The sequence below is a fragment of the Monodelphis domestica genome, chromosome 5, assembly GCF_027887165.1.
Source record: "Monodelphis domestica isolate mMonDom1 chromosome 5, mMonDom1.pri, whole genome shotgun sequence".
NCBI lineage: Eukaryota > Metazoa > Chordata > Mammalia > Didelphimorphia > Didelphidae > Monodelphis > Monodelphis domestica.
In genome coordinates this window covers 185,661,312-185,676,730 of record NC_077231.1, presented here as the reverse complement: position 1 = coordinate 185,676,730, position 15,419 = coordinate 185,661,312, and the positions used below count along the sequence as shown (strand labels likewise).

The following is a 15,419-nucleotide window of genomic DNA, read 5'->3' as shown; positions in this document are numbered from 1 at the left end:
TATATGCATAATGGCTCTGGCGAAGGCAAGAAAGGAGTCCGATGAATCACTAAATTTATAAGCTTTTGAAATCAGAGATGAGTATTAATAGAGAAAAAAGGGAGTATGAAATTGTGAAAGATGATCAGCTTTGGATATATTGGCAAGATATGCCTATGTAGACTTTTGTAGGCAACTATAAGCCAAGTAAAATAGCATAATCAATCAATAAAAAATTTCTTAAGCATTTTCTATGTGCCAAACATTGTGCTAAAAGCCGGAGATATCAAAAGAGGCAAAAGACATCCTTGCCCTTAAGGAGTTTACAGGTTAAATAGCAGAGACAACATGTTCACAAACATATGCAAAGCAAGCTACATACAGGTTAAATAGGAGATAATTATTGGGGGAAGCTACTAGAATTAAGAGGGTTTGGGAATAACAAAGAGGAGTGGTAATAACAGAGAACACCATAAAAAGAGTCCCTGATTGTCTTCCTCTATTTCAGTGCAGTCTTGGCCCGCAATTTAAATTCATGTGAAAAAATATGAATAATATTATCTGTGTGAACATGAAGGCATGTGCTAGATTATTTTTTGATACCCCTATGGCTTTCTAAGATCAATGATTTTGTTAACAGGGACGAGAGTAAAATGATGAAAATAAGAATGTAGATAACAGTGATCTATATACAAGTGATAGTATGATCCAGCAGATTTAAGTATAGAAATAACTAGAGAGAAAGGCAGAGTTAAAGGAAAGGAGGCAACCACAGTACATACAGCTCCAATAAAATTAACTGAATGGTAGTTAAAACCTTCTGAAAGCTACAGTGGTTTTGGAATAATAAATTTTATTAAGACTTACTTAATCTTTTTTTTTTGCTGCTATTTCTTTTCCTCCTATTTTATCTTTAAATCTCTGATTGTCTTAACAGATGCTCTTAAAATACCCTTAAGGATTTCAATTAGTGAACAACATCCAGCCAACTATAGTCCTGATGATTTTGAAACTGAAAACACGATATGCGCTTTAATTATCCGCAAACAGACATCTTGGGATGATCTTTCAAAAGCAATGAGTCAAGCTTTGACAAACCATTTCCAGGCAGTCTCTTCTGATGGATGGAGAAATCCAGAAGACTTGACACTTAATAACACTACTGAATCCAACATCGGCCTAAATCTGAGCAGCATCCGATCCATCAAACTAGGTATCTAAAGTCTTGCAAGAAGAAAGAAGTTAAATGTGGGGCTTCCTTTGTATCTGTGGGGTATGCATAGCCATGTTTAATTCACCAATTAAGCACATTCAATGTCAGTTTATAAAAGCTGCTGGTTCCGAGTAGCTTGAGCTTGTATAATGTGTCTGCTACATAAAGTCATCTGTTCATGTGGATGCTTTTTTGTGCCTCAAATAATGCTTAAATACTAACACTTGATGAGACTTTGCAGGGTGCTTTTCTAGCTGATTGCAAATGAAATAATTATATTACTGGTGGCATCTTATAAACTGAGAAAAAATTCTCAAAATCCAGTTCTGATTTTAGATTTTGAGAAAGTTCAATGGTGCTAGTAGGGTGCTAGAATTGAAGTCAGGAAGACCTGCCGATGGGAGACTTCTATCCCTTAAGGGATAGAGATCAAGGACTAAAGACAGGAGACCTGGGTTCAAATATGGTCTCAGCTACTTCTAGCTGTGTAACTCTGGGCAATTCACTTAACCCCAATTGCCTAGATCTTCCTGCTCTTCCTTTGGAATCAGTATCAATTTTAAGACAGAAGATAAGGGTTTAAAAAAGATAATTTGCTCATGGGCACCTTTTTTGGACTTGCCCAAGCTCTAGTATAGCTATTTACATGGCAGAGTGAATGACGTTCTAAGCCCTTTAATGCTGGCTATTACCTTGAGCTACAACCATTTTGAGTCATGTTCCATCTGAAATCATGGAGCCACAACTTTTAGTGTCCCCCATCAGGTAGTGGTTAATGGGGAAGGAAATATAGTGCTTTTTTGGTTTATTGTTTTTATTTTTCAAGTTAAATTCTTTTTATTCAAGTTAATTTGTTATTTAACTGTTCCCAAAAAGAATTAAAAATCAAAACATATCTACAAAGTCTAACAATGAAAATTCCTCATTAATTATATATAAAAATACACAACTTTATGTGCATCTTGAATTCACTACCTCTGTCCAGAGGTGAGTAATGTAGTGCTTTAAGCATTATCCAAGACTTGAGGTTCTACCTAAACAATGGAGAGTCTTCAGTTATCACGAACCTGAAGTAGCCAAACAGTGACATTGGTCTTATTTAGGTGCTGACACCTCTCCTGGCAGATAACATAGTTTATTTTTGTTTGACTAAAATCTAGATCATTATTTATCTTCAAATATCAAATAGACTTATGAATTTGATTGCATGATACATAATAATATTGATGATGATAACAATAACAACAACAACACATTTTCCCTTCAATGTTTTTTTTTTTTTTAACCAGGAAATATATCATGGTCGATAGGCCAGATTTTGCCCCAATCACCATGGGATTTTATGAGGAAGAATAAAACTGACCATATAACTGTGTTTTTTTCAGGTAGGTTCATGCCACTGATTGAATGGTTAGAAAATATTTCCTATGTGACTTTTTTTTTTGAAAATTTTGTTTAGTCGATTTAGAACATTATTCCTTGGTTATAAGAATCATATTCTTTCCCTCCCCTTCCGGCACCCCTTGCCATAGCCGACGCACAATTCCACTGGGTTTTACTGTGTGACTTTTTTTAGTAATGTCTTAATCAAAAAGCATTCATTAATTGCCAGTTATGCACTAGGAACTAACTGGAGATTCAAAATATAAAAGTGAGATAAATCCTGTCCTTGGGGAGCTCCTTTCTACAAAAAGGATTTTAATCTGAATTTTATAATAAATATGTCTTGTTTTTGTGCTTCTGCTATGGAAAGGGAGAATCTGTGATATGTAATTAAAACAAGTTTTAAAAAAATCACAGTCTTAAGACCTGAGATGACACTATATAGTTTCTATTTCCAATAAAATGTCTCTTTCATGTTGGATAATAGAGGAAGGCCTTTAGTATCTAGTGAAGAAAGAAAGAATCATAGAACATATTTTTAGAAATACCATTTGTGACTACCTCTAAGTATGTAGCATGTTATAAACTTAGAATACACATATGTACTCAAGTTAGTAACATTCCAAATATAATATTTTACAGTATTATTCACAAGTTAATTTTAAAATACTATCTATAATAATGCACCACAGACTGGTGCTTTTGTCTATAACTATAGTCCATGTTATATAGTAGGTATTTGATATCTATTGATTCTTAAACTTTTACACACATTGATAAAATCATTAATTTTTTGAGTCTTAATGTAGCTCTTCATTTCAGAGGGGATTCTTCACTAAAGACTTTAAATAGGCAAAGAATCAGAAATACATTTCATATTCATTCTAAATCTGAGAGGAGAGTTTTACCTGGTGAAATTTTAATATCTATTTCTAATTTATATACGTGTTTGTCTCTGTGTGTGTGTGTGTGTGTGTGTTCTGTAAGATTCCCAATGCGAAGTAAAAATTGGGCTTTTAACTCGGGCTCCTGTATTAAGGGAGGAGAAGTACCTTTGTGAAAATCATGAAGAAAGTTCGTGTTGAGCTCCCTATGTGGGTGACTATTCCTGAACTTGGATCTCCTGGTCAGACAGCAATGTTTGTTATTAAATTAGCATTGTCTGATATAAGGAAGCTAAGTGGCACCATAGAGAGACTGGGTGCTGAATTGTGAATTGGGATGACTTGAATTCAAATCTGGGTCTCAGAAACTCACTCACTGACTGTGGAACCCTGGACAAGGAAGTCACGCTCTCTTTCCCTCAGTTTCCCTAACCTATAAAATAGGTTCTTCAGGGTTGCTCTGGGGCTTACACAACATAATGTGTATAAAGAACTCTGCAGACTTTATGATGCTGTATGACGATGATGAAGTTCTTGTATATTATAGATACATAATTGGATACTGTTCTTGTCATTGGGAAACACTGAAATTTTTATGTGCTTCATCTCTCTTTTTTTAAGTAATGAGAAAAAAATAGATATCTGTGTTCTGCATTATTTCCCAAAGGTCCTCAAGAAGGCTGCCTCAGCAGTGTGACTTATGCATCCATGATCCCTCTCCAGATGCTACAGAACTACCTCCGATTGGTAGGTGTGCAACCCTTTGGCTTGTCCATGGTTCCTGTGACCAACATCTGTCTGTTGCAGTGTATTCTCATAAGGAAGAGGTTGTTTTGCATAATAGAAAGCATCTTAGAGTCCGAAAGGCTGGTGTTGAATTCCAGCTGATATTTAGAATATGAGATCTAAACAAGCCATGCCGCATCTTGGAGCCTCAGCTTTCTTCTCTGTAAAATGGTTATAATAACACTTGGATGACCTACCTCACAGGATTATCTTAAGGGAAACACTAGATAGATTTTTAAGTGTTGTAAAATGAGAATTAATATTTGTAATTATTATATTATATATAAAATGTTGGTGCTTATTTTGGATTTTATGGTCACAGTGTTACAAGGACTCTAAATATTTTTTAACAAAATCTTCCTCTTCTCTCATGAGTTTTTCCATCAAAGTCAGATTTAGGTCAGGTTTATACCTGCTTTTTCATGATCAGTCAATAAATATGAAGTGCCTACAATGTGCCAAGCACTGTGCCTTATAAGCTCTAGGGATGCAAAGAAATGCAAAAGACAGATCCTAACTCATAATTCAGTGGGTAAGATATGTACAAACAAGCTACAGACAGGATAGAGTAGAAGAAATCAACAGAAGGAAGGCACTAGTATTAAGAGAAATCAAGAAAGGCTTCCCGAAGACATTCTGGTCATAGAATTTTATTTACACTGTCACTGTGTCTCTTATAAAGTATACAAATGGGGTCAAAAAGCAGCTAAAAAGAAAATGTGACTTGTCAGAGATGTATTATTGTTATTTAGTCATGACCCCATTTGGGGTTTTCTTGGCAAAAATATTTTTATCATTGTCTTCTCCAGCTCAGTTTAAAGATGAGGAACTGAGGCAAATAGGGGTAAGTGACTTGCCCAGAGTCACACAGATACTAAGTGTCTGAGGCCATATTTGAACTCAGGAAAATGAACTTTACTTATTCCAGACCTGGTGCTCTACTGTGCCACCTATTTGCTTTAAAGAGCAATATGTTAGCTGTAATAAGTGTAAAGCAGTGGTTTTGCCATTTTAAGTTTAGAAGGGTCTTGGGGGATATTGTTCCCAGTGCCCTGAACTAGAAATGCTGGCTTCTATGGCAAATGCAGTTGGAGGGCAGGGTGGTGAGTTGCCATAAGGTAAGAGAATCTACAATTGTGTGGCTAGCAAGGTTTATTCTTATCCTTGAAATCCCAGGATTCAAAAACCTAGGCTACCAACGGAGAAACTCTTCCCATATTATTACTCCATGGTGACTAAGTCACACAAGTTGGCTTTTGTGATAACTCCATAAACTGTAAGCTTCTTGAAGGCAGGGATCATTTGGTATTTGTGTATCTCAAGGACATAAAACAGTGGCTTACATAGACAAATTCTCAGGAAATATTTGTTGGATTCTTAAAAGCAGAGATGAGGCTTTAGCTTTTTCTTATGTAAGACATTCATTCTACTTGTTTATTTCCTAAACTCTAACAGTTTCAATTTTTCTTTGGAGACGTTTATATGAATCCATTGTATTTTTGTATTTGTGCATTGTGTGTGGATTTCAAGTAATGAATAAATCAGTTCTTTAAATTTGAATGTCAGAAATGTTTAGAATGAAATTACAAGCTCTGGAACATGAAATGTTAGGTTTGAATTATCTCACTTTTTTTGGCTTTGTAAAACCCATTTTCTATTATTATTTTTCAAGCTTACTGGGTCATCAAAATCTGACCTAAAATTTCCTCTTGGACAGAAAAAAAGTCCTAAGAAAAGAGTAAGGATTTGTTCAGAAAAATTTGGAGTCCTTGTAACATTGAGAACATAAAATCCAAAATAATCACCAATGTTATATTCTTTAATAGCATCTGTTCTGAAGAAAGTCATTAATTCTAGGGGAAGATGGAAAACAAAACTAAGGAGAACATAGTGTTGGTGTCAATCTATTGCTTTTATTCCAGAAGCCAGTTGATTCACAGAAATTAATTGAAATGTAATAAGATGTTCATGAAGTGATTCAAAAGATATCAGAATAAAAGTAATCAGTGCTGATCATGCCAGAACTAGTCATATTGCACAAAATGAATGGAAAACACATGCAGTTGTATTATAGACATAGAAAAATGTCATCAGATAAGTAATGGGACAGACACATTAGAATGACAGTAATGAAGCTTTTTACATGTGATCATTTGTATAGAGAAAGAAGTCAATTTTGGGATGCAATTAAGGCACCCAAATGCTTAATCAAAAGATTCTTGTGCTGGCAGCATGAACTGTTTGTATTCTGTGTGCCCAAAACACGAACTCTCTGGAAGTAATGTGGTAATTATAGATCTGTTCCCTGGTAAGAGAAATGGAATTGAGGATCATTTTTGTTGGAGGAAAATGATCACCAGTAATTTGAGGACTCTAAGTCAAATCTTAAGCAATGTCCAACATACACACACGCGTTTTGATAAAAGAGAAGGTACCTCTATGTACAACAATTACACTGAATTAAAGAGGGTGTCAGATGATAGGTTGTGTGAATTAGTGAGTGTTCACCATTTATGTAAACACAAAGGACTTGCTGCTCCTCAATGACCCTTTTATTGAACATTCGAATTGAATCTTGCCTGCCTTCAATGCCAGCCAACCTACAATCTGAGAACAAATGAGGTGTTGAAATTGAAGACATCTTATCTCCGAGATTGGATACCTAGCTGGTATATCATTCCAGCATCAATCTTCAGACTCTGAAAGCACTGTGATAATGAATGGAACACTCTTGTTTTCTGAACTGAGACACCCTCATCAATTCAGATAACAGGGAACCAAGATAAACGAAGCAATATATTTGTAAATCTCAAGGCTAAGCTATTTAGCAATTCTTGGAAACCTGTCTCTGATTTCACTTGTTGACATTATTTTCAATATGTCTTCCTCCAACTTTTAAGATGCCAAAGTAGAATTTTTCATCATAAATTGGTATTAATCCAACAAACATTTGTTTAGCACCTGAAAAGGACATTAGAATGAACCATGATTCACATTTTGCTCTTAGAAATAGGGTAGAGGAGAAAACAATGAAGCAGGCTCTACTTTTATTTCTTTCTACCCTCATCCATAAATAAAAGCTGCAAACAACCAATATTAAACATGAAAATAGATCTATAGCTATCACTCTCTCTATATATATATTCATATATATAATGTTTCATTTATATACATACATTTTGCTACCATTGTGACATTTTCATCAGTCATGTTCCCTTCATTTCTCAACAGGTTGAGCAATATCATAATGTTATCTTTCATGGCCCAGAAGGAAGCTTGCAAGACTACATAGCACATCAGCTCGCACTCTGCATGAAGGTACCGACAGTTTACATACCCACCACCTTCCTTTGGAAATTAGAGGGTATACAGCTTTAGTGAAACTCAATTTGTTTTTTTGTTTTCTTTTGTTTTGTTTTTTACCATAGCAAAAACAAAGAGCTGCAGGATTCACCTGTGAAATAGTGAGAGCTGAAGTGGATGCTGAGTTCTCTAAGCATCAGCTAGTCGAATTATTCATCAGTAGTGGTAAGACTATTTCAGTAGATATCAATTTTTATATGACTTATTGAAGAAAAGCTTTCCGTAGCCCCCAGCAAATTTAAATCATGGTTTGGGCTATTCAGAAGCCCTTAAGATGAAGGTACCTGTCCAGTGAGCTCTTAAGAAACATGACAGATCAGATTGTATAAATGTAATTTTGTTAACTGGTTAGGAGCCTAGTTTTTTTGTTTTTTCTTTCTCTTTGGCCTTTTCAAATATTGCCAATTACTCTTATCCAAGTTTGGGGAGCAGATTTTCCCTTGAGATTTACATTCTATTGAAATAAGAAGTTACATTATTTGTCTTATAGCAAATGGCATTATAACATATATGGGGCAAGTATTAAGCCAATTTTGAAACTGAAGAAACCAAGGTTTCAATAGATTTAGGGGCTTCCTCAAAGTCACATAATTATTAAGTAGCCAAGCTAGGGAGGCAAGTAGTTGGGGTAGTAAATAGAGCAATGAACTTGGAATCAGGAAGCCTTATCTTCCTGAGTTCAAATCCGATCTCAGATACTTACTAGCTATGGTAACCTGGGCAAGTTACTTCACCCTGTTTGCCTCAGTTTTCTCATCTCTTGAGTGGGAGAAGGAATGGCAAAACCCTGTCTTGAAGTGTCAGAACAACTTAAAAGGATTTTAAAAATGCAAACTAGAATTCAAACCCACACCTTCCAACTTAAAAATCAGTGCTTTCCCCCTTGCCTAATTTTGCCCCATAAATCTAATTGCTTTGAATACTATTTTTGCAATAATGACCACTATTGCTTTTGGCTTCAGAAGTAGGCTCTTTATTTGAAAATTGAACTGGGGATTCCTTCCTGTGAAGAAAAATACTTCATTTAGTCTTTTAGTCCTTTAATTCTTTTCTTTAACTGATGTATTCCTTGGATAATTAAAGTATTTGCAAATGCTCTCCTGGCAGAAACACCTAAAACTAACATCTGACAGTTCCATAGATGAGACCTGTCTTGGAGGTGTGTGTATATTGTGATACAGAATGTGACCAAAAGCTTGGAGGTATTCTGTGGGACAAATATCCTGATAACCTCCCTTCAGGCTGCTCCTGACTTATTACCTTATGCATCCTTTTTCTCTTAATGGGTTCTTAGTAAATTTGATCAAACAATATCTCAGAAATTCCTTAAAATCTCTCTAGTTTATTAGCCCTAGGGCCCTGCCCTGATAAGAGTGTGGAAACGTCTTTTCCCATAAATTACCTCCCTTTCTCAATCTCAAACTGTAAATGCCCAGGCTTAGACTAATCCATCAGTAAGCATTTATGAAGCACTTAGTATGTGCAAAGAACTATAGCAATTGCTGAGGATATGAAGAAAAATAAAAAACAATATATTAATGATAATAAATAATGCAAAAGCAGAAACAAATATTGAAATCTCATAGCAATTGTAAGAAAGCCAGAGTTACCTGTGTGCCCTGGAAGAGTAGTCAAAGTTATTGACTAGAATTCTTTTACCATTGACTATAAATTCTGACTCTTCCATAATATTAGAACCACACTCATATAATTCATTCTCTTTAGAATATGGTCAAATCATATCATCTCAAAATGTTATTATACTCAGTTTTGCTTAGACTTGTCAGTTGGATTGTCAGATTGCACATCTTCTAAGGAAAAAAAACACTTATGTTAGTTTGGGTCTGAATAGCGATTAATGTGTCTTAGTTTCTCTCAGAAATTTTCCTCAGTATATCCAATAAATGTCTTTCTTCTCTTAAAAATAAGTTAGCTCAGTTCAATTCTCATCAGAAATGAAAATCAGTTACATTCAATTTCCTCAAAATGACTCCTCAGATTCTTTCGAGGATGATAGTAAAACTTTCCCAGCCCCTCATATACTCATTCTCCAGTGTCAGTTAACTGCCAGTCATAGTTCCTTTCTCCAAGATAGTTAACTGTTCAAGGCTCTCACATATTCTTTCTTCATAACAATTAACTGTTGAGGTCTATCTTGGAACTAATTTTTGTTCTCTCTCCATGTTTCATTCAGATCTCCTCAAAGATGACAGATAATTTTTATTTTTTAGATTCCATAAGTTTATTTTAAAGGTATAGTTAAAAAAAACAACAACTTCCCAGTGTCTCTTTCAAAAGGGCTATTTAATCCAGGCTTACACTGTCATTTGACATAACTGGTAATTCGATGAGAGTAAAACTTTGTCAATTGTTTTTAAATTTTATTTTAATTCCTATATGGGAAACAAATGCCTTTATGTATCTGATACTTTTTAAGGAAAATACATGGCATCATACTTGTTCAATTTATTTATGAAATAGACAGGAAAAAATAAATCCATCTCAGAGTTGAAAGGGACTCCAGAGGACATCTAGTCCAAGAGATATCTGAATAAGAATCCCAACCCTAACATTCACAATGCATATCCTTCCAACCTTTTCTTAAAGAACTCCAGTGAGGAGGAGCCTACTATGCTTGGATTAGTGATCCTATTTGTTTGTTTTTCCTTCTTTAAACTTACCTCTTTGTGACATACATACATCCTCTGCATCTAATTCTGCCTTCTGGTGCCATGTAGAACAAATCTAATGATCCTTCATTCATATTCCTTCATATACTTTAGACATTATCATTTGTTCATTTAAGTTTTCTCTTCCCTAGGCTGAAATCCCCAATTACTTCCAATAGTCTTCCTATGTGTGATCTCAAGCTCCTTCAACATCCTGATCATCCTTCTCTGGATGCTTTCCAGTTAATGTTCCTTCTAAATGAATCTCAATCTAAAAAGTCTCCTCTTGTCTCAGCCCAGAACAACGCCTTGATTTCCTTTCTTGTATATATCTCATCACACCTAACTCCTCACTAATTCATACTGATGTCTTTTGCAAATGATCATCTGCACATAATACATGCTAACTTCACCTTGAAGTTCAAGAAGTCCAAGTAAACATACCAGAAATAGGCAAATACCCAATTTCAAGTGGGAGCTCTGTTTTCTACAGGCAATTAAATTTTATTGTTCCTCAATTACCACTGAACCAATACTCCTTAGAAAAATTTGGCCATTGATATCTTAATCTTTTCTCCACTATCTAATCTAATTTTTCCATCACTTCAGCACTAGCAGTCCCTTATTAAGTGTTTAGCTTATATTCAATATCTCTCTCAGTTTCTACCAAGTTAGATCTTCTTTTGCCTCTTCTAGTAATTTAACAGATACAAGAGGAATATAATGTTATATGAATCCTTGACTCAAATAAGGCATAGGAACACCTTTTAATAATACACTGAGAATTATAACCCATAATATTTATCCTGGGAACCTAGATGATAGGTATACTTTGTCTTAAATAAAAATCTAGTCCTCTTACCTTAATTATACCTACTAGGATAAGACTTCCAAACTGATTAAAGATATTTCCTGGTGGTGTATAAGGCATTATGAAGAAAAATATTAGCATCTTTGCCTCCATCATTTGCATTTCAGTTAAATTCAACAAATATTTATTATATTCCTACTGTGGAAAGACTCAAGAATTTGATATAAAGATTCACATAGGAAAAACAAGGTGGATGAAAAATGCTTACTGTTTTCTAGGATATGCAACTGGATGTGAATGTCCACTGAGCTGGTCACTGATATATTAATCTTGAAAAGGCAATTCAAGTGGGCAGTTTTCAGTAAGATTATAGATCTAGAATTAAAAGGTGAAAGACCCAAAGATAATTGGAGAACAGTGTGGTGGGTTCAGCCTGAAATATCTGACCAAGAATAACTTCTGCCTAAGAAGTGATATAAAAGATAGGATCCAAGAAATAAATTATTGGAAAAGGGGGTTTATCACACATTGAGAATGACCAATAATAAATAGATAGCTCTTCTGGTTTATCCATACATTATAAGAACTAGAGGATGACCTCAAGCACATTGAGGAGGCCACATAGCAAGTCTTATGCACTGAGATGGAATACAAAAATAGGTTTGAAATGCTTTGCTCGAAGGAGTTCTCATTTTGATGGGATTGTTTTCAATATGGTATCTGTGGCACCTTGTTTAGTGCCTGGTTTATAGTAAGCATTTAATAAATGTTTCTTCAGTGATGAATTCATGGATTCATTCTGGTATCAAATCATAGAGAAAGGATCTAAGCCTTAAGGCCCTTTCCAGCTCTGATCCTATTCCATAGCTATGATCCTAAGAAGAATTTTAAAGCAAAAACAATATAGAACATGGATGTTAATTTAATTGTATTCAGGGATAGAATTCATTGGGAAGAGTTTGCTGGGGTGTACAACTAATATATGCTGGGTTTTAAGGGATTCAAGGGATAGTATTAATAAAGAGAATGGAAAAATGCTCTCCAGAGAAAAAATCAGCTGATTCTGGAGACAATAAGCCTGACTAGAGTAGAGGAACCATATGGCAGGATCCTGAGAAACAATATTAGAGAAGTATGGTAGGAATGATCATAAGAACAAAGAGCTGGGAAGGCCCTCAGAATTTATAGATAAAGAAGTACAAAAGAGTTTAAATCAGTTACCCATGGTCCCACAGATGGCTAAATAGAAGAGCTGAGCTTCAGATTCCAAATCCATGTTCTTTCCAATGAACCATGCTGTTTCTCATGATCTCATGGAATAACTGATGGAAAGCCTTGAGGCCTATATAGACCTACATGGATTTGATTTAGTAATTTTTTTGAAGAAGGCAATAAAATAATGAAAGTAGTCTCCGACCTGTGACTTCATTATTTATACAGTAAAATTGCACATTTTACACAAGAGGGTAAGGTATGTTTTTTTCCATCAAAAATAAGAGCTAATATTTGTATAGATCCTTAAGGTTTTTGAAGCACTTTACATATGTGATCTCATCTGATCCTCACAACAATCCTATATGGTAGGTACTACTATTATCTCCATTGTAAAAATAAGGAAACTGAGGCTGACAGAGGTTAAGTAGCTCGCTCAGAAATATAGCTGATAAATGTTAAAGATATGATTTGAACTCTGATTTTTCATGACTCCGCACCCAACATTTTATCCTCTATGTCATCTATATTTATCTCCGTAATATAACAAGTGCTAACAATCCCCATTTTTTTTTTACCTCTGAAGGAGAAATTTCAGCATTAGTCCTTTGGGCAATAAAGTTAACTGTAGAGCCAAGAAAGTTTCACAGAAGCTGAGAGTGATGAAACCACAGACTGGAATTTTAGGGGCTATAAATTTTAATTGAGGCTCTAGCACAGAGTTGATGAGATTCTCTATATACCTTCTTTACCTTCCTGTGCTGAAGGGAAAAGGGAATAATTTGGTAAAGTACTTCCAAGGGCTATGAGAAACAGAGATGGATCATTGACTCCCTTGCTTTATTAAGCGAGCCACAAGAATAGATGTCAGGCACTCATTGCCGTTAGGGGACCCACTATGAAGAAATAATGAAGTATCCAGAAGGGTAGCAGAGAAGTCAAAAGAAAGAAAGGGCAAGAAACAATGCTAAAGGCAGGAGTTATAGGAATATTGCAAGTCAATTAAATTTGAGGGACAATTCAGTAGAAGCTGAGTTCAAAACTTAATTAAGAAAATTGGAATTGCCTTCTTACTCCTAGAACCTATTGAGCACAAGCTTAAAGTATAGGATAGCAATATACTCATGAATAATAATGGCAATTGTGTGATTAAAAATGAATTTCTTAAGGCTGCACAATGAAAATAAAATAACAGCATTTCTATAGATCATTAAAGTCAACAAGCTGCTATAAATGTTATTTCCTTGGATTTTCACAATTCTGGGAAGTTGGTGCTACTGTAATTATTATTATTATTATTATCATTATCTGTTATTATCTCCATTTTACAGATGAGGAAAGTGATATGCTTAAAGCCAGTAGCTAGTTAGTGTTTGAAGCACCATTTAAAAAGCAACATAGGCTTTTTTTAGGTCTTTGTGAGAAAGGGAAACTCTAGATTTCCTAACCCACTCAGGATAATAACAGGAGAGGGAGAGGGAACAGGAAAACCTCATTGAATTGTCCTATTTTTTAATTTTTTCCAGTATTATGATAATCTTATGGTAAGCAAGAGCCTAAGTTTTTCAATCAATCAGCAAACATTTATTATGGGCCCACAGTTGCCCAGCAGTGAAATAGGTGTTGGGGATACAAATCCAAAAAGTAAGATAGTCTATGCTCTCAAGGAACTTGCATTCTAATAAATCTGAATATATTTTACAGGTTTATGGAAAATAGATACATGATCATTTGGGGTGAAGATAATACATATGCATGTACATATGAACCAGAAAAGGATTTCTAGAGAAAGAGGGCATTTGAGCAAAGTCTTGAAGGCAAAAAAGAATCCTAGTGTAGTTTTTGTAAGGATCTGCATTACTTAATAAATAAAGTCACTTAATAAATATTGAATGGTTACTTAAAAGTTAGTTCATTTGTCCACATCATATATTGATTTGTAGAGGCTTCTTCCCTTCCTGTATCTTATGATTCTGTGGGCACCTACTAAATATTCCCCTCTACCAATGCAAAACCCCTGCCACCAAATAGATTTTTAACAAATGCAAATTAACCTGATTGATCTTAAATTTTAATTTCCCATCTGACCTAGTTACCAGGAAGGGGGTGGTGTAAAGGAAGGTGAAATATAGAGAAGTGACAAGAAATCCTTTTCATTTCAGCCATAAATTAGATTTCAGAAGAAGAGCTAGTTCTGGCTTACTTAGCCACTGTAATGCTTTAGCTTGCTTTCAACAATAGTTGGAAATGTTAATGTGTGTGGATATATTTGAAACCTATTTATGTAAAAAGCCTTTAACATTTACTCTTAACTCATTCAAAGACAGGACCTCAGGCATGAAAGGGAAAATGGGAAGGGAATGAGTGATTAAGGAAGAAAGGAGAAATGAAGAGCCTAAATCTGTGATGGTGACCCTATGGCATATGTGCTAGAGATGACATGCATAGAACTCTCTTTGAGCATGCAAGCCTATCTTTGCATCAGAGTTTGCCAGAGTTCCTAACTAGAAAGCTGGATGAAGTCACAGATGTGCTGTATCTCCCTGTCCCCAGTAGGAGTTAGTAAGCAGGTCTCTTCAAGACTGCATCCCTTGCAGGAAAAGTTTGCCCCACCTCACTCAGAATATGATGGCTTCTTAATTACCTTTGGCCTGAATGAGACAGAAACCGTTTATGTCTTTACTATCGGAAGCGACCAGTGTCTTTATGATACAGAGTATTTTGGTGATTTGGGGATGTGTCTTTTAGAGTTTGTATTTTTAAAATGTTCAGAACTGTAGTCTAGTGATTTAGAAATAAGTTTTATGAAACTGAGGCTAGGCTAATAGCCTCTTCAGCTATTCCCCAGTTTTTTTCACAAGGAAACTTGTGCTACTTTAATTTTCATTCTTAATCCCCTGACCCAGCCTGTTCAGTTTGCATTCAAATCTGTGAGAAAACAAAATAAGTAGTTCAAGGTAGCCATCTTCCAATCAGTTCTGCATTCAGATTAAAACCTTGCATCAACCCTTAACCATTTGCTAAAAAGGTTCATTTGGAGGACACCTGCTTCAGGAAGGCTGGACCATGATGGGGTGAATGTATCAGGATGATGTCACGTATGCTGAGGGTTATATTTT

General features: G+C 35.2%; 1 protein-coding gene across 2 annotated transcripts in view; it reads left to right on the top strand.

Annotated features, from left to right (window-relative positions):
• Window positions 1–15,419, top strand: part of CTTNBP2 (cortactin binding protein 2) — a 182,490-nt gene that overhangs the window by 124,310 nt on the left and 42,761 nt on the right. For both annotated transcript variants that reach the window (XM_007504190.3, XM_056799583.1), the window contains 5 exons: window positions 917–1,192; window positions 2,482–2,577; window positions 4,127–4,206; window positions 7,477–7,563; window positions 7,674–7,773. In XM_007504190.3, coding sequence (XP_007504252.2) covers window positions 917–1,192; window positions 2,482–2,577; window positions 4,127–4,206; window positions 7,477–7,563; window positions 7,674–7,773 — 639 coding nt within the window. The remainder of the gene's footprint in view (window positions 1–916; window positions 1,193–2,481; window positions 2,578–4,126; window positions 4,207–7,476; window positions 7,564–7,673; window positions 7,774–15,419) is intronic.